Source organism: Micrasema longulum, unplaced genomic scaffold (genome assembly GCF_059751315.1).
Source record: "Micrasema longulum isolate JH-2025_06_02 unplaced genomic scaffold, ASM5975131v1 h1tg000701l, whole genome shotgun sequence".
Classification (NCBI taxonomy): Eukaryota; Metazoa; Arthropoda; class Insecta; order Trichoptera; family Brachycentridae; genus Micrasema; species Micrasema longulum.
In genome coordinates, this window is record NW_028277897.1 from 14,291 (window position 1) to 39,302 (window position 25,012).

General features: G+C 30.0%; 3 protein-coding genes across 4 annotated transcripts in view; 2 read left to right on the plus strand and 1 right to left on the minus strand.

Annotated features, from left to right (window-relative positions):
* Window positions 1-10,278: 10,278 nt before the first annotated feature.
* On the plus strand, window positions 10,279-12,591 carry LOC148279561 (uncharacterized; the record flags this gene model as incomplete). Its single annotated transcript, XM_088229742.1, has 1 exon — window positions 10,279-12,591. A coding segment is annotated over one exon (1,929 nt), but the record flags the coding sequence as incomplete, so codon positions are not given.
* Window positions 12,592-14,763: 2,172 nt separating this feature from the next.
* Window positions 14,764-22,180, plus strand: LOC148279562 (coiled-coil domain-containing protein 12). Its single transcript, XM_088229739.1, has 4 exons — window positions 14,764-15,074; window positions 16,918-17,038; window positions 18,717-18,934; window positions 21,221-22,180. Exons 1-3 carry the CDS (start codon window positions 14,944-14,946, stop codon window positions 18,927-18,929), a joined length of 465 nt encoding a protein of 154 aa, XP_088085865.1. The 5' UTR covers window positions 14,764-14,943; the 3' UTR covers window positions 18,930-18,934; window positions 21,221-22,180.
* LOC148279563 (carbonic anhydrase 7-like) overlaps window positions 21,203-25,012 on the minus strand; it is a 144,803-nt gene continuing 140,993 nt past the window's right edge. For both annotated transcript variants that reach the window (XM_088229737.1, XM_088229738.1), the window contains exons 6-7: window positions 23,428-23,655; window positions 21,203-22,463 (exon numbers count right to left, since the gene is read on the minus strand). In XM_088229737.1, coding sequence (XP_088085863.1) covers window positions 22,095-22,463; window positions 23,428-23,655 — 597 coding nt within the window. In that variant the 3' untranslated portion in view covers window positions 21,203-22,094. The remainder of the gene's footprint in view (window positions 22,464-23,427; window positions 23,656-25,012) is intronic.

A 25,012-nucleotide genomic window follows, 5' to 3' on the forward strand; every position in this document is an offset into this window, starting at 1 on the left:
ATGACAGGTCATAATCCCTGTAGCTATATTATCTTCTCTAAAATGTTCTTCATCTCTGCTCTAATATGTTAATGTTAACAACTCCAAAATATTGTTGTATAGCATTTATATATACTATGATGTAACATTTTAACCTCCCTTTTAAGGCACTTTTTTTTATATTCTCTTCCCCTTTTTTAAAACTGCTGTTTTCTTTAATTTATATTTTTTTCATATAGGTTATTATTTATGTATGTTACAGAATATTTGTAATATGTTTTCAATCGCGATTAAGATCCATAAACATTACAATAAAAATGGCCGACTGGTTTGCGAATTGCACAACGAACATCAATACAAAAAGGTACGCATTTTCAATAGTATAATTTAAGTGACTACTTACAACTACGACCGTGGCATGGTGCAAATAACAAAAAGAAAACCACATTACACTTCACATAACAATTTGGCCAAAATCACCCTGAAAATGACCCGTTCTGTGGAGGCTGAAACTTATTATTGACACAAAAACGAGAGCATACAATACAACATAATTATGATTTATTTAAGTATTAAAAAAAAATTAGAGTGATAATTTGCTGACCGCGTCCGAGTGGAATAAGAATACAACGAGGGAGTTCAGTGTTACGGGAAATTGGATACAAAAAATGTTTTCTTACACCCGATAAAAATTAGGGCATTTAATTGTTCGGCGAAATTTCTCGAAAATGTATGAAAATGGTTTCGATAAAAATAAACTACTTTGAACGACGTCACTAGTTTTTCCAAATCTACCGATGACAGAGTTTTGTGATAGATTTACAGTTTACGGAAAGCCAATTCACCAGTCGGCAGAACTCACCGAAAAGAACTTGTGACATCAGGCGGAGTAATTTCAAAAAAATAAAACTTTAAAAATAGTAGCGTTGCACAAAGGTAGAAACAATAATTTATTTGGCTTAGTTATCTTCTTTATATTTATTCCTCTGTACGTGTGATGTCACCGTACTCCTCCTAAACGGCTTAACCGATTTACGTGCGGTTTTCAGAGAAATATTGATCTTTGCGCTGTGCGTGTTCGTAGATACTAAAATCTTCAATCGAATTTGTAAAAAAAAGTTAGGAGCATAATTTTTTTATTCATCGATCTACCAGGGTTGCATTCGAGAAGAATGCATTTGCAAAAAAATGGAAAGATGTTGTTTTTTTGAGTATAAAAAAGTTTGTTTGAACAGCATTTTTTTTTTGTGGATCTCAATCAGATTCCTTTCTTAAATTCCTTATAATTTCTACCCATTTATTAATTTTTAAGTTAAATTCAATACATTTGTAAAAATCGTATTCCTACATAAGTACACCCCTCTGTTGGTGAGAAGACCGGAGTTTGACGTTTGCAAAAAGAATGCCATATTTGAAAAAATATTTATTTTATGCTTTTGAATTCAACCATAAAAAGTACCAGGTACCTACTTAAATTCAATATTTGAATATTAAGTTTTTAGTTTTGGAATTTAATCACAAACAAGTACCTAGGTTCATACTTATCAATAAAAAGTATTTTTCTAAGCTAATAGCAGGCAAGCCAACCTAGTATTGTTATATAGGGTCCGTATATTGGGTCCGCTAGTATTGTTATATATATTCTTTGTGTAAAATAGAACCAGAATCCTGAACGATTGTTTTCGAATGGCTACTCTGATGTAAAAATCCTGAAAAAGGAAATCTAGTGGAGATAAGTCGATCTCGTAGAGTAGTGGTTGGCGAATTTGTCTACCATGTTTGAAGTCAGAGGATTATTTATTTGATTACAAGCCTTCAAAATGGAATGTCAAGTAAACGAAAGTGAGCATTTTCTACACCTCTTTATGTTCGCGTTCAATCGAGAGAATTAAGGAGAAAACAAATAAGGTTATTACATTATTGACTAATTTGATGCATTTTTTTGTGGCCTTTAGTTCTCTAAGAATCGAAATATTTAAAATTAATTTGAAAAAATATGTTATTGAGAAATTTTTATTAAAAAAATGTAATATTATTCAAAGTTTATATTTGTTTTTAAGATGTTATGAAGTAACTGAATAAAGCATAAATAAATAATTTGGAAAAAAACAGACACAACATAATGTTGACACCAATACAATCCCACACCATGGACAAGATCTTGCGTATTTTTTTGTGTGTTATTTCGTTTCGTTACTATTTTTTATACCTATACTAATGTTTTTTTTATTACAGAAATAAAAGACCAGCGATACCTTAATCCACAAATTTTTAATATCCAGTGATAAATAATTTAAATTCATGTGAAAATAATTTAATTTAATTTACTCTCAAATAATTTTGAATTCTCTATCCTTACCTCTGTTTTGCATAAATACATTGAATTCCTTAATAAAGATGCCAGTCTCGACCGAACCGGTAACTAGATATTCTAAATTTGTGGATTAAAGTATCACAAGTAGAACTACACTGGCTACGTTTTCCACAGAGGGTCGAATACAAACTCTGTTGGCTTATGTATAAGTCACTGCACAACTATGCATTCCAGATGAACTAGCTGACAGGCGTCTCACGCTTAGGTCAGCTACATCTACGCAAACAGCGCACCAAATTTAGTGAACACGCATTTGCGGTCGCAGGCCCTATGGCATGGAATGCTCTCCCAGCAGAGGTGCGAGGCTGTGAAAGTGAAGTGATGTTTCGGAAAAAACTTAAAACCCACTTGTTCTCTAAATCATTTGAATAAATCCGTAGCACGTGACAACAAAATAAATTGTTTTAATTAAATTACAAATTTAAAAGCTTCAATTAAATTAAGTTAACAATAAAATCACTATGTAAAGCGCCCTTGAGGTATTTTATTACGAAAATGGCGCTATATAAGTTATCCATAAAAATAATAATAATAATCACTCGTTTTTTGTTTCTATAATAAGTGTTTATTTTTGCATAAAAATGTCTGCCTTAAAACAGGTTGTACCTAGTTAGGCCGACTAGACATGATCCAGAGAAATCAATTACCTAAGTGTTTATGTAGTAGATAAAGTTATTGTTATTTTTGTTAATAAACTTTGATTATTATTATTATTATTATTAATGAACTTCCATCAAGAATTTTCACTAACAAACTTAAATTATTTTTTTTTTGGGACCTTTTATGAAAAAATTATAAGTACATTTTAATTTATTTTTATACTATGCAGTATAACAGTGAGTTCATTTAAATCATATTTTTATAAAATAATTTATTTACCTTTGATATAATACATTTATAAATGTAACTGCATCGAAATAAAACTATTGTTGACAAGAAACTGATTACAGATAATATATGTACATAAATTTAACTTGTTTCGCCATCTTTAAAAGGTACCGTACGTATGTATGAACTATTATTGTTGTCATTCAGATTCTAAATTTAATAAACACCTGAGAGGAGTATTTTGTAATTGTCTATTAAACAGTTATGTTAATTTTATTTTCGAGTATTCTTCACTTCGGAAACCCGTGAAAGCAAAAATCATTTCCACAGTTATTAAGTAACAAACAAACAGAATATTTAGAAGGACATAGGTAACTAGTAACCACACAGACCGATGAGTTTTCAAAAGTTACATAACAATACATGTAGAAAACTCTTTAGATATGCATGACTTTGTAACCCAAAGAAAAGTAGGTACCGTAACCCTGGGTGCCTGCGCCATATTAAGCAATTATCACGAATACTACATTAAAAATCCTACCCAATGTACTACTACTACTACTACTACCATCACGCCATTTCTCCGTAGGGGTAGGCAGAGAGAATGGACCGCCACACACGACTATCCTGGCATACATTTCTAGCTTCTTCCACATTCATACGTCTTGTCATACATGCCCTTCGGTTCTGTCTGCTTTTGACATGACCAGAATTAATTTTTTTGTTTATCTGATCATGCCACGTCTTCCTTGGTCGTCCTCGTCTCACGTTACCGTTCATTTTCGCCACATATACTTGTTTTACCATTCTTTCGTCGTCCATTCGTTCTACGTTACCAAACCATCTCAGAGACCCAATGTATCAGGAATAAAATAAATAACACGCATTTAAATGGATAACCGTATATATTTCAAATTTATTGAGTTAATTGAAAAAAAATGAAAGTATCACAACGAAATTTTCTGGGTCAACACCTTTTGCGTTTATCAAAAATAGTTTCCTGAAAGTAATATTTGTATACCGTACTGGGATTCGTACTGTCAGTAGGAGTACAGTGAGTTACGTCTTGATGGAGAATGCAATTCAATGAAATGCTGCGAACGCACAGTTGCATTCCACCGGCGACATTACTCACTAGTCGACTAGTCCAACTCGTTAGCGTCCACGTCGCGAATCCTGCGCAATGGGATCACACTCATAACGATGTGATCACAGCAGATAACCAGAACCAGAATCAACCAGCTAAGGGAAGGTAACCCCAATAGAAAAATCCACCAGAGAAGGCTACGGGAAACCACTCTGGTTATTTTTTCCCAGAAATACTTTCGGGTCAACTTTTCCCAGGAATCACTACGGCGAGGAAATTCGATTAGGAGTTGTCTTAGCTGCGGAATATAACAGTAGGGTAGGACCGAGATGCTTTCGCTGCTGTAGTGATCGTCAACGTCGGGGGGACCTGACAAGGCACCGCATGAAGAATATGGTCAGTCCGAAGACGGGCGAAATTGGGCGCTTTTAAGGGTTTTTGGATGTCTTAGTTCCCATAGTAAACAATTTACTAAAAAAAAACAAAACAATAAACTTGTTGGTTTTTTGTACCAAAATATTTATATTGTGTATTTTTTATATGTGTTTATGCGTATATATGTGTATGCCAGTATTTTATTTTTTTAAATTTAAATGTTTCATTGATAAGCCCTTACGGGTTACATACGTTTAACAAAATATTTGTACATTTAAAATTCACATTCTACTGTTAATATTAATATTTTTAATATCTTTTGTAAAGGTTGTCCGAGTCTTTTGTTTAGTTTTGTCTGGTAGTTTATTGTATAATTTTAGTCCATGGTTTATTAGTCTCGATTGTCCTTTTCTCGTTTTAAAAGGTTGTATATGATATTTTTCTGATATTCTCGTATTGTGTTCATGTTAACTACAGTTTTTTTCAAGTTTTAATTCTTCGTCTACAATTAAGTCAGTGGCTTTATATAATTTATGAATATATTTTAAGGATTCTAGTTTAAAGAGTTCAGTTACATTTAATTGTTTAGTTTGTTTAAAAAGTTCTTTGTTGCTGTTAGATAGGGTAGGTCATATACTAACATCAATATTTTATTTTGCTATCTTTGTAGTCTATGGATATGTGTGTGCATGGATGTATCAGTATGTAGGTATGTGTAATTTTGTTCATAAATTCGTGCTGTCACGTTAAAATGAAAATGTTTTGTTCACTGCATTATTTTTCTTTATGGCTTTCAAGTGGACATATATTGTTTAGAAATGTTAATAATTAGTATATATTTTAATGATCATTAAATACAAGTTAAAATTCGGATATTCATGTTCTATTTCAAGACTAAATAAAAAAAATAACTGATTAAACCTGTATACCAACGCGCAGGCTATGCATATGTGGGATTTAAAAAAATATTTTTGTCCTATTATTTTTTTTTTTTATTTAACTTTTTGTACATAATGTTATTTGTACATTGGCGGGCTTATTGCCAAATGGCAATTTCTTCTAACCAACCAATAAAATAAAACTTTTATTTTTATAATTCAAGTTAAAGAACATATTCAATAGAAGAAAAAAAAGATTAAAAAGTTAAAAATATATAAAAATAGAAATAAACGTATTTGTTTATAAATTACCTTAAATCAAAACTATTACTCAATGGGAAAAAGGAAATTATTCACGTGTACCTATCTAATTATTTAAAAAAAAAAACAATAAATGTGAAAAAAAGTTGTTTTTAAAGATGGTGTGTAAAAATCACTGTTTTAGTGCCATAATCCAGGGAGAAAATACGGGAAAAAATACGTTTCCTTTCATATTATTTAATCAATTTTTGCATCTGTTTTTGTGAAGTTTTTCTAATTTATTACTATTGAAATTGATTGATTACTCTCAAAATATGAGTGTATGTGTGAGTATCTTCAAACACGTCTACGTATGTGTTTTACAGAATAGAAATGCTAATTTAGCATTATTTACCTACTTTCGCTAAATGAAATGGCTTGACACACTTGTATACCTACTTTACTATGTATCATTGTCACCTAAGCTTAGTATGTTAATAGTTATATTATGTAATAGGTAATTTATAAAAATGATATTCACATATTTTATATTAGGGAGAAGTTATTTATTTTGATACAAATATACACTAAACTCTCACTTCTCATTACTGTACCTCGTAGTCCTAACGCCTTTTATACATCCGTGAAGAATTTCAACGCTTATCAGTTTATTGTTTACCTCTTCGTTCTTATTCTCAAAGCACCCTCTTCACACCCATCCACATTTTTTTTTCTTTTCTTACTCATAGTGTCCATCAGGGGCGAATCGTCTTTATAAGCTTAACAAATAACAACAGGGATGGGGAATACTTTAAATAAGGGAATATGGAAGCCTAGGCATTTACATGGCTTATGATCTGTCATTGGCTGGTTTAAGTGGCCACTTTACACACTATGTAACATTCACCATTTCGCCTATTATGTGAAATAATTCAGTCAGATAAATCTCTTCACAGCAATGAAGAATTCAGCTCTTTAACTTCACTAAAATCAACAAATGGAAGAATTTAAGAAATATGGATGTTCAAACATAACATGTGTTGCAAACAGAAAACATTATATTATTTACTATAATCAATTGTGGAATCATCTTCCACCCACTAAGTTATTTCTATTTTTGCATATCTTAAGCTTTTATTATTTTCTATTGAATATGTTTTGTAATTTTAATTATATAAACATTTTATTTTTTAATAGTTGGTTGGAAGTAATTGTCACTTGGCAATAAGACCGCCAATGTACAATTTACGTTATGTACAAAAAGTCTAATAAATAAATAAAAAACTTCTTACGTTTTTCAATGGAACAACAAAAAAGCGTAAAACGAAAACAAAGTGAGGAAGTGAGAAATGTATGGGAAAAGTGGAATAACATCAAAATAAAGTTTATCTTGCAAAACTTAACGTGTAAATACGGGCCTACGATTTGCGATTTAATTTTTTTATTGATGATTCTGAATATTTCGTACAATTTTCAAAAATTAATAAAAATAAATTAGATGTTTTGTATTTTTTCTAATAAAATTGTGATATTTTTTTATAAAATTACATTTACTTTTATGTATAAATGGGAGATGAAAAGGATATCCGGTAACTATCCGGTATCCGGCCTATCCGGCCTAATTTTACTATTCCACCAGATACAGGATAGTATCTCAATATCCGGCGGATACCTAATATTAATTAAACGACGAAAATTTCCGGAATCAACGCCACTAAATTGATTTATTGATGTCGACCGTATTTGGGAAAAAGGAAGAAACCCTCATTACTTGAAAATGTACTTTTTAGCATAAAAACATTCGTCAGTACTCGTACATACACTCCAGAAAAAGAATTTATCCCGCGAATAAAACATGTTTATCCAGAAATCATCCTTCGTAAGATGAATTGCCAATCATAATAAAAATATTTTTTATTTTAAAAATATATTTCGGTCTCGTGTCTCAGTGGTCAGCACATTTGCGTACTATGCAAGAGGTCTCGGGTTCAATTGCGGACGTGGTTAACATGCAATATTTCTTTTAAAAAGTGTAATTACACTAGAATATTTCATAGTCCCTGGACTGGCACCTAAAACGTAAGACTAATCATCTTTCCTTCATGTAACAAAAAAATATCAAGATACGCTGCGATTTGCGTACAAGTGCAATGCCCTATGCACCATTAGGTGCGGAAAAGTAATGATGATGAAAAAATATTTTTGGGAATGAAACAAGGCGCAAGGGATGAAACTACGCGAAACAATATTAATTCTTTAAATAATAATCAATCAATAAGTGATCACCAAAAATTTAATGAAAATATTTTAACCCTATAAATATTTAACCCTTTTATTTTATGTCCATTAAAAGTTTTGTTTTTAACTATGAGAAAAGTACGTGTACCGAGGTTTTTTAACGTTTTTTTGGACAGTGGGCTGGATACCCGGCTATCCGGCTTATTGGCGCGCCCAATATCCGGTACCCGGCTAAACCACTATTGGTTTCATCACTAGTATAAAATACTTAAATTTAAAAACAAATATAAATGGTAATTTGAAAATGATTCATACCTTTTTTGATTAAATATTTTTATTTAATGGTAATTATCAGTTTTTTCATCATCACTGAAAATCGCTGGAGTTTCTGCCGTCATTTAGGTCGTGGATAATTTGTTTTACACTTTTATAATAATTCAATTTATATTTATGTTTTTTATGGAATTACATTACGCGCTTTCATCGTCTAACGACTATCCACTAGTCTGAAGATGCCTGTTAGATAGTAAAAGCGCTAATTAGTCAAATAAATAAGTTGAAGTGTTTAAACCATGTTTATTCTTTTGACGTTATGTTTATAACTTTTAATAATATTTGTATCGCCACATTTTCATACTTTCTGCGTCGTAATTAATTTATATAAACACATTACTCTTTCTAAACGTATGTCAATATAACGAACAAACAAACTAAAACCATTACGTTTCCCCATAAGAGCACGCAGAGAGGATAGAACGCCACGTCACTCTGTCTTTGCATACAGATATCGCTTCTTGTACATTCATACATCTTCAAGTATTTGTTGGATTTGGGCATGCCATGTCTTTCTCGGTCTTCCTCTATTACTGCATTCATCAACATTCCAACGCAGAGCTCCTTTCTTGATTTTGTTGATAGTGCTTATCTCAGCCTTACATAATGTACGAAACTCGACATTTGTGCATCGATCGTACATAGTTTTACCAGACATTCGCCTGAGAGATTGCATTTCGACATAAAACTTCATTTGGTTGCAATGTATGGAGAAATATGGGACCTAAACATTGAACGCATAAACAAAGTTTTACTTAACATTATCTTTTTCTGTGATTTACCACATTTAAAAAAAAGTTAGTTGTTTCTCTCAGTACCTGTAAATGAAATAACTATCAAATTTATTTTTGAAAGTGTATTTTCCAAGTAAAATAGTAATGCTCATTATTTGAAAGAAAAAAACTACATTCGACGTCTTTTTCGAATTGCTGTCACTAAATCAAAGATAATGTAGAACTATAACTAGCACATAATAATAAACTCATCAAACTCATGTATTTTAAAAGGTTTATCTGATTTTTTTGCCTTATTTTTGGTAATACTGTTTTGCTCTCATTTAACATTTGTAAATATTTTATTCAATCACATATTTGAAAAGCGCAAATCACGTTTTAAAAACAATTCAATGGAATATAATCCCCATAACAATATCAGTACAAAATGTGTAGGTAAGTTCATGCGTTTAAAATCAACGAAGAAAGAATGCACAAATAAATTCGATTCTAACAGTAAAGCAGAAAATAAAATATATTGGAGCAATTATTATTCATAAAACAAATAAGGGGATAAATAAAATAAAAAATATGATCAAATTAAACCAAACCACCAAACTAGAGATAAAAAAAGATAAGATTACCAATGAGGAGAAAAACAGTCCCAAAACCTTTGACATATATATATATATTTTTAAGTAGTAACACGAAAATGTACCCATAGTTACTTAGTTTGTTTATTTATACCAGGGCTGCATTTAATTATCATTTATATGCTACCAACAATTAGAGGGTACTCATTTGTGGTACATAAAAAAACAATCAACATTCGTTTTTGGTGGATCCCATTCAGATTTTTTTCCTTACTTTTCTTGTAATTTTGACCCATTTATTTATTTATGTTTGTTATTGTATGTTTCTGGCTAATATCATCAAGAATGGTAAAATAAATAAATCAAAAAAAAAAAAACAACGTACTCTCCTTCATTGACAATATAAAAATTATTGCTAGCTATCTCAAAATATAATACATATTACCTATACCATGTGTGATAGATAGCAACCATGCTGACAACTTATGTTTAAATCTACACACCTTATTACTTAAATAATTATTGTAAAACTATAAAAAAATCTGATTTAGTCACCACTGAAACTAAACTATAAAAAATATTATGTTTTGTACAACTCAGGAACTAAATATAAAATATCTAATGTGGAAATGTGTTTTTGTTTCAGATTTTCGTGTTACTTCTTTGTGTGGGAAGTATTTCCTGGGCAAGTTCCCAAACACCAGACAGCAAAAATGACATAGCACCAAAACCACCAGTTGGCTTAGATCCCGTATTAAGACGTGCTCTTTTGAAGGCTATTTCTGATCTAGAAAATGAAACTGCAGTTCCAACACTGGACTCAACTACGGAATATTCTGAAACTACAGAAGATTCAACAGACAATAATGAAATTCTGGAAACAAGCGATAATTCAAATAATAGAAACGACTTTGACCACTCCAGTAATAACGTTATTGCTTTCACCCAACCGAAATCCAACGAAACTGTTCACTTCCAATCTTTTACTGTAGATTCTCAAAAGGTTTTAGAAAATACTGAAACTCTAGAAGCGAGGCAGGTTACTGAAATTGATCTTGATAAGGAAGTTGGTTTGCCATCTAATGAACTCCCGAAAAACGATGATGTGAATAAACAGGGGGCTGATGATGTAGAAGCAAGAATCATTAATTCCAATATCCGAGCTGAAACTGCAACACCCCAAATCATAAAACCAATATACAAAAAAGCTAAGGTATCTCCAAAGACTACAACTGTTAAAACAATAACGACGACAAAGCCATCACACAATGAAGATGGTGAAAACATAGAAGAACTGGAGGACGTTCAAGTATTTAAAGCTCCTCTTGTGGCAGCATTTACAGTTCATCAGGATATAAACGGATCACCTAAAAAAGTTATCCCTATATTTAAACAGGCTACTCGTGAACCCATTGCTCCCATTTCACCGCTGAATTCTCGAATTAATATTCCATCTCAAATTTTACAAAATAACAATCTATCCCCACAGGCATCTGAAAAGCAAAATGTTATAAATCAGCAAGATGTGCAAAATTCACAATTTGTTCCTACTCCTGTAACGAATGAACTAAGTCAACAACAGATCAGAGTCCTCCAACAGCAATTAGAACAAAAAACAATTCTTTTAGAAGAACAACTGAGGGAACTTCAAAAACAACAAAAATATCATGAAGAAATTTTAAAACAGCAGCAATCTATTCGCAATCAATATGAACAATCAAATCAGAGGTTTCAATCTGCATTGCAACAGCAAAATATTATCAAGCAGCAGCTAGTTCCTCAGCAACAGCTAGTTCCTCAGCAACAACAAAATATCCCACAAAGTAATTCATTTTCTATACTGCCCAGTATTGCTGTACATTCAACGCTTAGTAATACAGAATTGCAACTTCCTCAAAAAGAAGCTGTCGATTTTTTAAATCAACTCCGTTCTCAATTTAATAATCAACAATTATCTCAATTCTCTAACCAACAGCAATCCCAGTTTTCTAATCAGCAGAATTCTCAAGCATCTTTCCAGCAGTCGGCACAATTCTCCCAAAAACAACCTCAATTCCCAATTCAAAACAGCATCTCACTACTTTCAACACAGCAGCAGTTGCCCAATAGTCGACCATTTCAAAACAATTTTGTAACCCCAGTTAAACAAAGTATAGTTCAACAACAATTACCGAGAGAGAAACCATTCCAGAATACATTTTTCAACCCGCAGTCTAGTTTACAGCAACAATTACCTAAAGAAACGGGCTTTGTAAATTTCAATAATAACCAACAAGCTCCTTCTTCAAACAGAGTGTTTAGACATGATTCTGGTACAGGAAACTTGGGCTTCAACAGGAACAGTGACTTCAAAAATGTCAATTATTTCCCAGGAAATAGTAATAGAAACTTTGTACAACAACAATCTAGATTCAGAACAGACGACAAACTCAAATCACTCTTATTTCAATCTGGACTTACATCTGGAGGAAAGTCACAGGAAGATTTGAGTATTGTTTCCAAAGTCTTATCGTTAAATCATGGCTTTGTACCTCTCCAACCTTTCTTCAATCAACGCTTTAATCGCTAAACTTTCAATGGCCATTAAAAAATGTATTTAAAAAATAGAGAAAATGGATTGAAGATTTATTAAACAACATAATTTTATGGTTTAATCTATCAGGGATATAAAAATTTTAATGCATGTGGATAGATAATTATAAAAGCTATGTATGCATAAATCCACATGTCATACACATTGATATAATATAATTCCCAATATGAAATCTTAAAATTTTAGTTCTAATCATTCATCAGGTTGAGGTTGTATGTAACATAGTATTACTTTTTTTTGCAAATGAACAATATAAATTTGGCCAATTTGAAATACTAGGTATCAAAGAAATAAGTATTTTTATAACTACAATCCCTTTTAGAGAAGTCACAAATTTTAGTTTATAAGGAGATATTACAATTATGAATGAAAAATAAAATAAGCCTAGTTGGTAAATATTTATATTATTATGAACAAAGTGTTTCAATCATAGAGTATATACCCATTTAAGGGTTTCAATATTGCAACTTCCCTACTGTTTTAATGACCAAGCTGTTTGTTTGTAATTAATCATAAATAATTAAAATATTGTTGGTTTAATTAGGTAGACAAATCTAATACCTAATTACATAGTTTTACATTGCTTCTATTTTATTTTTTTTATCACACATTGTCATCAAAGGTTTAGAAATCAATAAAAATGTGCATATTATTGTAAGATAGATTGACTTAAGTATTTATTGACATCAGTACATTCATATTTACTTATATTTTAATGTAAGCGAGAAGAATTATTGTTTGCCATTATTTTATTTTTATTATGAATTTAAGTCTTATAATATTACTGTAAAATGTTTACGAAGGTAGAGTCGATTTTACGTTTATTAAAAATTATATTTTTATATATAAATACAATAACCTCTGCATAAAAAACTAATGTTTTATCATAATAATTTGATATCATTTATAAGACATTGTATAAGAAAATTCACTGTCAAACATTATAAATGACCATATAGATTTTTATAATCATTATATTTTATTTGATGTAATGAAAAAAATTTTTTTTCAGGTAGTCTTTCAATTTTAAAACCTTTGGGTATTTCATAAAAATATGAGTATGTGTTTTAACAATTTTATTTCTGTTTTGCCTTGTTATTAGCTTGGTTGTACTGAAAGTGTAAACAATGCTCTTAGTATCAAAAATGTACTGAAGATTAATAATCATATATATTATTAGCAAAGTTCATTTGCAAATAGGAGCTTTATTTTAATACATTAAAAAAAGTTTTTCTTTTAAAGGTGCAAATGAATTTTCTTGGTACAATTAATAGGCACATATTATAAGATAAAAGTTGTGCTCTAGAAATAATAATACATATTAGTATTGTGTAATATTTTGTTTTAAATGTTATTACGTTGTTTAATTATAAGATAAATAAGAAAATAAAAATATATTTACCACTATTTATACCCATACAAAATTTAAAGACATTTGTTGACCTGTTGCAGTCCTGAATGTATTTTATTATTATGTCATATTTTTAAACAATTTTTTTCACGTGACTTCAAAATGACTATGATTGAATGAATGACTATGAAAACCAATTATTTTAACAATATTAAAAATTATTGGTTCAATTCAGAATTCTAAATCAACGGGTTAATACAATTGTTTTGTTTAGTAATATTATTTTATTAAATAAAATAATAAATACACAGGTTGTGAGTTTTATTTTTAATTTTACACACACAAAACAGAACTTGATTTAAACATATTTAGACATATTTATAATCATATTTTATCTTCTTTTGGCGAACATTGGTATAATTTATTATATTGTCTTTTCCGTGCAGTTATTTATTTTTTTAAAGTAAGAATATTTTATAATACGATTTTCAAAACTATTAGAGATTTTTTTTAAAAATTACATCTTATATTTTTATCAAAATTATTTATCTAGATTATATTTATTTAATTGATTTGAAATATTTAAGGCATTCTATCTCTTTGGTCAATTCATTGCACACTTTTAAATTCTTCACTCTGATATAATTAAATTTGAGATTCTGTTTTTCACTTTTTTATACATTACAAATCGCCATTTTATGAAATAAAATAATGTTTTATAAAATAAAGTGGGATAGCGTTGGTTACCTTTCTGATATTTTAAATCCTAGAGGTAGATTGATATTTTTTACCATCATTGGTAATCATATGATGCACATTGGTGAATTAATAAATATAATAAGGACGTATATTTTGTTACGTGAAATAAAATAATCAGTCAATAATTATCAAAAAAAGCATATTAGAAAACAGAGAAGTTTTTTTGATAATTTATGAATCACGAATATACTTATTTACTCAAATATTTATACCAACCATTTTGTAAAATCCAACACCACCTCTACGACTGTTTTAGAGGGGGTTTTGTAAAGAAAGATTTTTTTCAGGATAAAAGGAAACAACTAACTCTATTTTATGTTAGGTAAGTAAGTACGTAGGTAGTTATTTCGTATTGTCTATGTTCTTGCTTATGTGGCAACATTGGAGGAGCAAGAATCTTTAGTCTGTGCATTAGTACATATTACAATCTTAGTCTATGGTCTGTGCAAGAAACGCAAACAATTTTAACTGTCAAAATATGTCAAATAAATGTGTGTGTGTCGAATGTTCAAAACTAAAAAAAAAAATATAATATATATCAGAATAGCGCTTTGAAAGTCATATACTTTGTTATATTGCTTTTGGTCGTATTATATTGTGTCATGGAAGGAACCAAAATTGGTTCTTTGGAGGACGAAGCATTAAAAAGGAAAGAAAGACTGAAATCACTGAAAAGAAAACAAGATTCCGATGACAAAACTCCGAATGACACATCAGTAGAAACACTGCCCAAGTAAAAACTCATTATTAACTATGAATTATAAGATGCATCGTAAAATTTTGTTGCATTATTTATCACTTTTACAAATAAAGCAGTCGTTGTTTCGAACCAAACATGTCATTTAACCTACAAATGCACGTAAAATATATATGGCTTTTTTGGTATAATTTCATGCACTTTATGAATTTCCCCTTCGTCCCAAGTAATTTGATTTGGTTCACCATTCTTTAAAAGTAGGTAAATGGCTGGATTTACGCGTAGTAAAAACAATAGGTTAAAACAAAATTGTTTACTTATATGACAACTCTAGAAACATCAGTCAGTTGTACTTGTACTATCTAGAATACAGTTCTTTGTTTGAAAAATGACCAAACTGTTTGACCAGCGTTAACAACTGGATGGCTACTCGCAGGTAAAAATCCCGATAAAGAAAATTGAGTGGAAAAAAGTCCACCTCGTAGTGCAATGGTTAGCACGTTCGCCTACCGTGCTCGAAGTCCCGGATTCGATTCCTGAGAAGGTCGACATGAAATAGTTAATAGAGTTATCTTCTATGAGTAACTTCAGCTCCACGGGAAATTGGATACAAAAAATATTTTCTTTGGCGTGGTAAAATTAAAACATTTAATCATAGCAAAGTTTCTTGAAAATCTATGAAAAAAATATTAGAAAATAATTTGATAGAAGAATCTACTTTGAATGTCGTCACTAGTTCACATGAGTCAACCCTTGATAAAAAAGTTGTCGAAGATTTCTTTTTTACTTACCGTCAATGGATCAATCTGCAGAACTGATGGAGATGAATTAATCTGCGTGTGACGTTTCAAGTTTTCTTCCGCTTCTTCTCGATCAGTTCTGCTGATTCTTCAAAAGGTGTTTGATGATGATATTGATGTTGAAATAACTATAAATCTTGGCGTAGAAGGTTAAACTCAATATTTGTCTACAAAGATTAACTCTTAAAAGGCTGTGCTACAAAATTCCCAAACACGCGGTGATGTAACATCCTGTTACCACAAGCAAAAGACAGAATATTCTGAAATTCAAACATTAAAAAAAAAAACATCGACATACCGATAAATAATTTATAAAAATTATAATCTAATTTAAGCCTGTTATGCCAAAATAAATAAAAAATCATAAATAAGCCGGTCAAATAACTAACGTGCCTACTGCCAATAACCGACTGAATTAATTTATTATTTTGTTTTTGTCTCTTTCACTCAAACACCGGCCACAGAACAGCATCTCAACCTTCCGCGTTATAAGTTCTATTCCCAGGCTCTTTCTCAAACAGTAAAACAGATTATTTTTATTTATTTCACTTTTTGTACATAATGTAAATTGTTCATTGGTTCAAATGGCAATTTCTTTCGACTAAGCAGTAAAACAAAAGTTTTATTTATATAATTCAAGTTACATAACGTATTCAATAGAAAATAAAAAGTTAGCTAAAAATAAAAATAACTGTAAATGTATGTAAATTATTTTTAATCAAAACATTTAAAGGAGAAGAGAATAAGGAAGAGAAAAAACATGTTTTTTCAGACGTGATTTAAAAGGGGAGATACTGTAGTTATTGTGGTATTGGCATCACTTTCATTAGTATAATTATTCTTCGCATAGTAAGGATAAATGTTTTTTGTATCAAAATCCAGCATAATATATATACAAATTTTACTTTCCAAATCCGATGTGAAAATATCCAATTGAAGATTACAAAAAATACTTAACTTCATCATTTAAATAAATAAGAGACATGTATCAAGTATTGTATACTTAGTAGACTCCTGTTACATCACCACACAAGAGTTAAGACATGCTAAAAATATTGTATCCTGATTCTTGCTTCTAGGCCTAAGTTTCGAAGTTATAGGCCACAGGATGAATCCCTTAAAGAATCCACCCTACCAAATGCTGAACCAGGAGACGTAGCTTCCGAAGTGAAAAACCAGTTAGAGGCTGCCAACACAAAAGTAAGTTGATGTTTTCTGTGTTTTCGCTATTACTGATAAACAAAATATCAATTATAAAAATGATAATCCTGAAAAAAGATTATGTAATTGAATCATAGACTACAGATTGCAGGCAATTGCAAATGTTTTTATTCAATATTGTGAATGTCATTACTGACTGCGCTAATTTACTTTAATTTAATTTCATGCACCCAATAGATGAACTCGTCACACCAAATTATTTGACTGTGCAGACTTTAGCATCATGGAATTCAGTTCAGTAGATATAGTTTACTTGTATATTTATTTTATTTCATATATAGTTTACTCTAATATTAATAAATTCAAAAATGAAGGCGATGACAACATGCACAAATTATCAGTGTGGGTGATGGGATGTAAACAACATCACATTTTCTTTTAAATATAATACCTTTATACAAATATATTTTTGTTGCATTCATGACCCTGTCTCATATTTCGCATTATTGTTTCATTTTAACCTTACTTACTTTTTTATTGTTTGTTTAAATTAATTTTTAGTTTATTTTTTAGTATTTATTATATTATATTATAATGGTATTGTATACAAGTTTTGATAAAACTTTACACAGAAAAAATCTTTATGTATTCCTTTATATTGATTTTGTCCCCCTCTATCGGATATAATACACATATACCAGCCTTTTTTTCAATCCTCAGAACAATTCTGGAACGCATTTTTTAGGTATGGCCTGCAGTTTTGTCGGCGATTCGATCTTTATCTCTCTATGGTCCCGAAAAGTCTTCCTTTCATAATCTTCTTCATCTTTAGCAATCGAAAAAGTTGCAAGAGGCCACGTCCGGTAAATACGGTCGCTTGGGCATCAATTCGATCGAATTTTTTTTATCAAAAAGTCTCAAACAAGCCCTGAGGCGTGAGCAAACTTCGGAACATTTTCGCTCTGGAATAATCTTGAAAATTTCCCAATCTCACCGAAACGCGTCTTACTAATTTGTCTGTCAAAAACCAACTACTCAAAGATGGCCAAAAATTGATAGATCAATTATAAACACGTGTACCAATTTAGGGAAAAAAACTCTTCCATCTACTTACTTAAATTAAAATATTCTGTGTGTTTTTTTTTATCAAATCTATGTCAATAAGAAAAGTGATAATTATATGCATATCCTCACCTCATGATGCATAGTATATTGGTACACCAAATGCATCGTATCTCTATCATCTGTTACATGAAGGTCTTACACTACAGGCGCTAGTCTAGGAACAGTGAAATGTTGCATTGTAAACCCACTTTGCAAATATTTTGTGTCAACCTTGCCAGAAATCAAATCCATGTGGCAAACATGTCTTCACTTAATTTCCTTTTTCAAAATTTTTACCGGAGAGTAGCCCTTAAATCAACACTTTTCTGAGAACTGTTTTTTTTTGCCTGGACAGGGACAAATAAATTATGATGATAAACTCCGAAGTATCTTTAATCTAAATTATTTATTTTGTGTAAAATTGCTAAACTAAACACACGGATCACGATTGTTCCTTTGTTAAAGCCATAAACAAACATTTCTTTTTAGTGTTTCTTTTTACACCTTGACTAAAGAACAGTCACACATATTTCGAAACCAGTGTATTGTATAGATAGTAAAATAACTTATTTTTGTTTTAATTTTTTATTTTTTCGTATCGTACATTTTACAGGTTGTGATTGAAGAGCTAGACATTACTAATTTAGCACCCCGTAAACCTGACTGGGACTTGAAGCGTGATGTAGCTAAGAAGTTGGACAAATTGGAAAGGAGAACGCAAAAAGCAATCGCTGAACTAATCTGGGAGAGGCTCAAAGAAGGACAAGAGGACAATATTGGTGCCATGGTTTCCCTTGCAACTGGAGAAGCTAAGTCCACTGCGTAAAACAAGTAAGAAAAAAATATGTTATTACTATATTATTTGTATTTCGCCGTTACTGTATAATGAGAGAAAATGTAGCTTTTCATTTTTTCAGTAATTAAAACTGAAATAAATATGCCTTTTTTATTTGTAAATAAACACACAAATTAAACTTTATTTTGCGCCACTCGCACTAACACTTTATTTGCTGTGGGGAACTACAGAACCAACACTGGCTTCATTTCACAAATACCAAAAATGCTTAGGTTTTATAACGAAGTGTCCAAAAACTGCTCGGTTGATGTGTTCCTACAGCAAAGACAGTTATACGAAAGCGAAATAATTAGCTCACTTTTCTACAGATGAAACTCACCGACAAGGCAATGTCTTATATCTCTGAAAAAACTAATATCCCTTTGTATATTTTGTGGTTTATATGTAGTTTAATGTTTTTTTTAACATACTTTCTATATTTTTAATGAATTAATACAATCAAACAAATATATAAAGGTTTTTTAAATAACCCGTCAATTGGTTTAAATAAAATAAAAATGTTTTTTAAATTAAATAAAAATATGCATTATTGTTGATACTTGAATGTGTGTATACTATTACTGTAACGGTTACATAAAAGTATATATACAACTGAATCAACCACTATACAAATGTTGCTACCAGCAAAACAAATTAATTACGAATGTAAAATATAATGTTGTAGTGGCACATTTTCTATTTATTATTTAAATACAAAAATATAGTAAAATAACTCAATAAAAGAAATATTTCCAACAAACCTCAGGAAATAGGCGGTTTCAAATGCTTGTAATATGTATTTATTTTTATAATCATACCTCAGTGTTTAAGTTGACTCTAGTAATTATTATTACAAGTTCACATAAAACATAATAAAAGCATACATTGAATATTTTTTTCAGTAGAAAAAATCACCATGCATTTGAATAAACTTTTCTTCTATTATTGAAAAACCTTTTTTCCAAAAATAATTTAAATAAATGAGTATTTTTTAAATTATTTTTTTGCACTACAACATCAAGAGGCCCAATTACAGCGCACAATGCCTAGGCTTTAAAAAAATTCAATGGATTAGATTAAGAAATCAACTTACAAGCTTACCTATTTTTTATTTATTTGTGTAAATAATATTTACAAAATTTAAATATAATAAGGACCTTTAATACAATGTGTACCACTTGGTAGTAAAAAAATAAATTATTAGATTTATATTAATAATTTACAACAATTATTGATGCAATTCCACTGTAATTAGTTAATAATTTATATTTGAAAGTATGCCAAGTATTTTATAACTGATATGAAAATATATGTTATAACCTAATTCATTTATAAATAATAATAAAAGATAGATTAAATCATCCATTGTCTCTTCTAAGTGATCCAATATGCCCTCACACAAAAATAGATTTGTTATTAAAATTAGTAAATAAGAAAAAGAAGAAAAATAAGAAATTATCTTTAATTTTAACTAAATTTGTTACAAACAATAATTACACCATAAGGTACCTATGATTAAATTTGATAACATTATTTGCACTGTTTTGTTTATTTTCTAAGTTAATTCTTAATCTATGACTGAGTTTCATACATATTCTTATATCTAGTTATTTAAAATTTAATTTATACATACATTGATGGTGCATTTTTTTCTGTAAATATTGCTCATTTTTTTTTTTAAATACATTCAATTTTACATACAATGTTTCATTTACCTACATGCAGAAGTAACATGTGTTAGTAGATTTTAAAAACCGATTAATCATCCAGCACTTTTAAATAAAAAAAAAAAAAATATTTAGCTATTTAATGTGTATTATATGTAGAGTACCAATGCTCTGTGCACCATTGGGTACTGAAAAGAGAATTATGATTATTATTGTATGTGTTCTGCATAGGATTTGTATTTAATACAATCTTCTCAATCTTGATTATTGAAATAATGTTGATAATTAATATAAAGTTAGAATTGTAAGTATAAAAAATAATGAAAATCTTAATTTACATTACTTGGCTGACAAACATAAAACTTCATAACATTATTGATATCCATTATCTCTAGTGTTATAAGGCAATAGTTTTATAATTTTATACAATACAAACGTTTCACCTGGCAGATTCATCAGAAATTTTTATACATAGAGAATAACCTAACTCTTAAAGCGCAATTTGTAACCTTACATAATAATTTATTTTTCAGTGCAAATTAACTAGTGTTTTCTAAAAATATTTTTTTGTGTCTTTTGATTAAGTGTTCAATAATGTTTTTCTTTTTTTTTCAGGAAATTGAAGCATTGATGTTGAATGTAACAAATGAACATTATAAAGAAATCTGTAAATTGTGTGCAAATACTCGACATTTCTTGTTTGGTTATGTATTCATTAATACAATTCCTACCCATGCATCATACCTAACTTATAATATTCCTAGTCTATAATGCCACACAGTAAGGATACATAACCCGATATTCGAACATCAAATTTATTATTAAAAATTAAATAAGACTGTTTAATTGGGTAAATGGAATAATGAGGATTTTCAATGACTTTTCTTGTTACTTTATTTCTAAAGTACCGTATAATCATAGCTACGATTTTTTAAAGTTTTGTAATTTTTTCATCACTCCACACGTGACGTCACTAATTCTCTTCGGTAAGGTGTTCTGATGGGTGAGTTGGCTTCCCGGAAACCGGAAATCTATCACAACAATCTTATCATTGGTTGATTAAGAAGAACTTGTGATGTCATTCAAAGTTGTTCGTTTTTTCAAAAATCATTTTTATTAATTTTTTCATCAGAATCTTCACTGTGCAATTAAATGCTGAAGCTTTTACAGCATATAAGAAAACATTTTTTTACATACTATTTCCCGTAGCACTGAACTTCCTCATTGTACTGTTTTTATTTTTTATATATATTTTAAATCAAATACTTAAGCATCTCTTAATAACCTGTTTAAAAAAACCTCATTCATTAAATAAGTAAGCAAATGTTAAGAAGAGTTAAAAAAATTGTGCTTAATTTTAAGATAGCGCATTGCATTAAATGTTTTATAAATTATTTATCATGTTTAGTTTATTTAAACGCTATTGTAAACTTTTTATAATGAGTATTTTAGTTTGAATTGGGGATTATTTATTGTTTGTGTTTGGCGATCACAGTAAAACTTCAGTTAAATGAATAAATGATAGATAAATCCAGATTAATAAAGCAATTGTGTACTTTGGCGCTGCTATCCAAATGGAACTATTTTTTGTTTCATTTAAACTTGAATATTTTTTATCGAATGGTTCAATTTCATATTCAGGCATAGAGTTGCCTGGAGAAGGTGGGCGGGGGGGAGTTGTAGGTTGGGTGGATTGTCGGGTAAAAGGTAGTGTGACATATTCTTCTTCTATAGAATTATCAAAGTATCCATTCCTCTCGGTATTGTAGAGCACTATTCTATCACCGAGCGGTTGTAGCGGCCTGAAATTGTGGGTAATTCGACCGTGGTCAGATCGCATTTTTCGAAAACCATCAATCTGTAATGAAAATAATATGTTTTTACCATTGTAAATATATATTTTAAAGAAATAAAGAAAATTAAAAATTTATATTTCATTTGTACACATTTCCTTTTACATATGCATAGGCATACTTTTTTTATTTATACACATAACGAAATGAAAAACCCCTTTTAGGCATAGCCTATGCCTTTTTTGAAGTTTCCTGTTTATTAAACCGTGTACATAATTTTATCAAAACATACAATACAATAGTAAAATAGGTATCAAGTTATTCATAAATAATAATTAAACCTCAAATTAAAGATGCAAAAAATTTGTTGTTAGCGATTCTGCATATTTTTAATTTTTTATTATTTAAACAGATTTATCAATATAATTCAACTTTTTCCCCCCATACCATTTTCATACATGAATTAATATTGAAATTGCCACTAGACCCGTTACTCCTATTATACTAGCTATACTAAAATAAAGAAAAAATGTTGCATTGCCCTTAACAATTTGAAAGAAAGAGAGATAACATATCACGATACACATGCGATCATTCATGTAATAAAGATATGTAAATATTTCTTTAGTTTACATTATTTTAGTGTAACTTGTAACCATAAGAAGTCCGTTAAAGAATGATGGCATGGAAGGCGATTCCCCACGAATTAATATACTATTTTATTCACGCTAGTAACTTGTATATTTAATTGGTTATTTGGAATTGCACTTTAAAACAATTTATACATATAAAATCAGGAAAAAGTACAATAAAATAATACTTCACAATGATTGCATTTATATTATTTATTGTTACGCTGTAATTCCATATCTTTTTGTAATAAACAAATATTTTTTATTATCAGTATCAAATGTCATCATAAATTGCATTTCAAATGTTATTTTTAAATTCTAAAGTTGAACAATAATTTTACAAGCTAATAAACGGGCAAAATCATTTAAAATAAAAGTGTTCTTAAATACTTCTAACCTGATCGTGAGATAATCTGATGGGTTGTTCATAGTCTATCCAAGTGACGACTTCGGAGCAAGGCGGTGTTGTCAAGGATCCATTGTAGGTGAAGTAATGATCCAAATCATATGGCACGAGATCGAAGAAGCTCAGAGATGATGAAAGGGGCATCGATGTATGTGGCTCAGTTACATTACTCAGGGCTGCTGTCACCAAGTCATAGGCTGGGTGTCTGAATCTATCCAACTGAAATTTAATGAAAAGTACTATTATTGACTGCAATAAAAAAAGCAGTGCCTTATATTGGAAACCCAAAAAACCCTCGTAGTGTAACAGGTGGTGAGAGATAGTTCCGCATGCCACAATGTCAAATGTGTGAGCAAGAGCGAATGAGGTTTTATTTAAGATAATATATTACTGTGGAATCCGAATATTATAATTGTGGACAATGTCATCAATCGGCTATTGTCATAATAATCAGTCAGTCCCAAAATCATCTGTGAAAACATAGTTAGCATATTGTGATCAAACTTTGCTTAATATTATCACTCATATTATTTTTTATTTATTTTATTCACACTCTATCAAAATACAATTCCATGTTCACTTTGCCCAGCTAATAAGGGTACATACCCCGTTCCAAGCTAGGCAATTACATTTTAATATATTATAATAGTTAACAAATTTATATAGAGCACAGACAAACAAAATATAAACTTATTTGGATACACATTTTGATTCATATACATCATCATACACATATATGCACACATATATATATATATAAACACATGTGCATACACACACACGTACATACACCCATGCGCATACACATACATACATTCATAAAAACATAGACAATTTATTTATGCGAAACTTCATGGTTGTCATCTATAAATATATATTTTTTAAATTATTCCTTATTTTTATATTTTATTTTTGACATCCAGTAAGGTTCTCCAATCCGTGGCATGCATCAACTTTTCTGACTCCCTATGACCAATGTCATGAAAGAGCGAGGTCAACACCTTCCGTAACTTGACAACACTCCCGTCTTTCCACGATTCTGGCAAAAGGTTATGGACATTTTTGCCTACGTAATAGTGTTGTCTCGATGCCAGAACAGTGTTGACCACTTCACTTAGTATCAGATCCCTATTAGAGTATTTTGTATTATGGTTGTGGTTGACGCTTGGGTAAATGTCTCTATTTATGTGTGTAACCACTACCGTTATTAATATATACTGTTGAATAATATTCAGTACTCTGAATTCTTCTAAGAGCAAGTCACTTGGATAACGAAATGTTTTTTTTTTAAATGACTCGGATTAAAGATTTCTGTGCAATTGCTACAGGTTCAAGGGCGGTTTTTGTGCGTAATTATACGTAGACAAACTTAAATTCTAGTGATTCTCTATAAAATCGTCCTATTGTACAAGATTTTACAAACATGAGGGTCCTACAATGTAATTCTTACACAGTAGGTAGGTTGGGAAATGGGTTTTTACCTGAAGCATAACTATAATAATTTTAAGACAATATGAAGTGTATTCTGTTGTAATTTATTTAATTTATTTTGTAATTTGTTGACACAATCTGCTCA

Coding starts and splice junctions, on each gene's coding strand:
- LOC148279562 (XM_088229739.1), top strand. CDS start 14,944: ATGGAAGGAACCAAAATTGGTTCTTTGGAGGACGAAGCATTAAAAAGG. Junction 15,075..16,917: donor TCAGTAGAAACACTGCCCAA/GTAAAAACTCAT, acceptor TCTTGCTTCTAG/GCCTAAGTTTCGAAGTTATA. Junction 17,039..18,716: donor TAGAGGCTGCCAACACAAAA/GTAAGTTGATGT, acceptor TACATTTTACAG/GTTGTGATTGAAGAGCTAGA.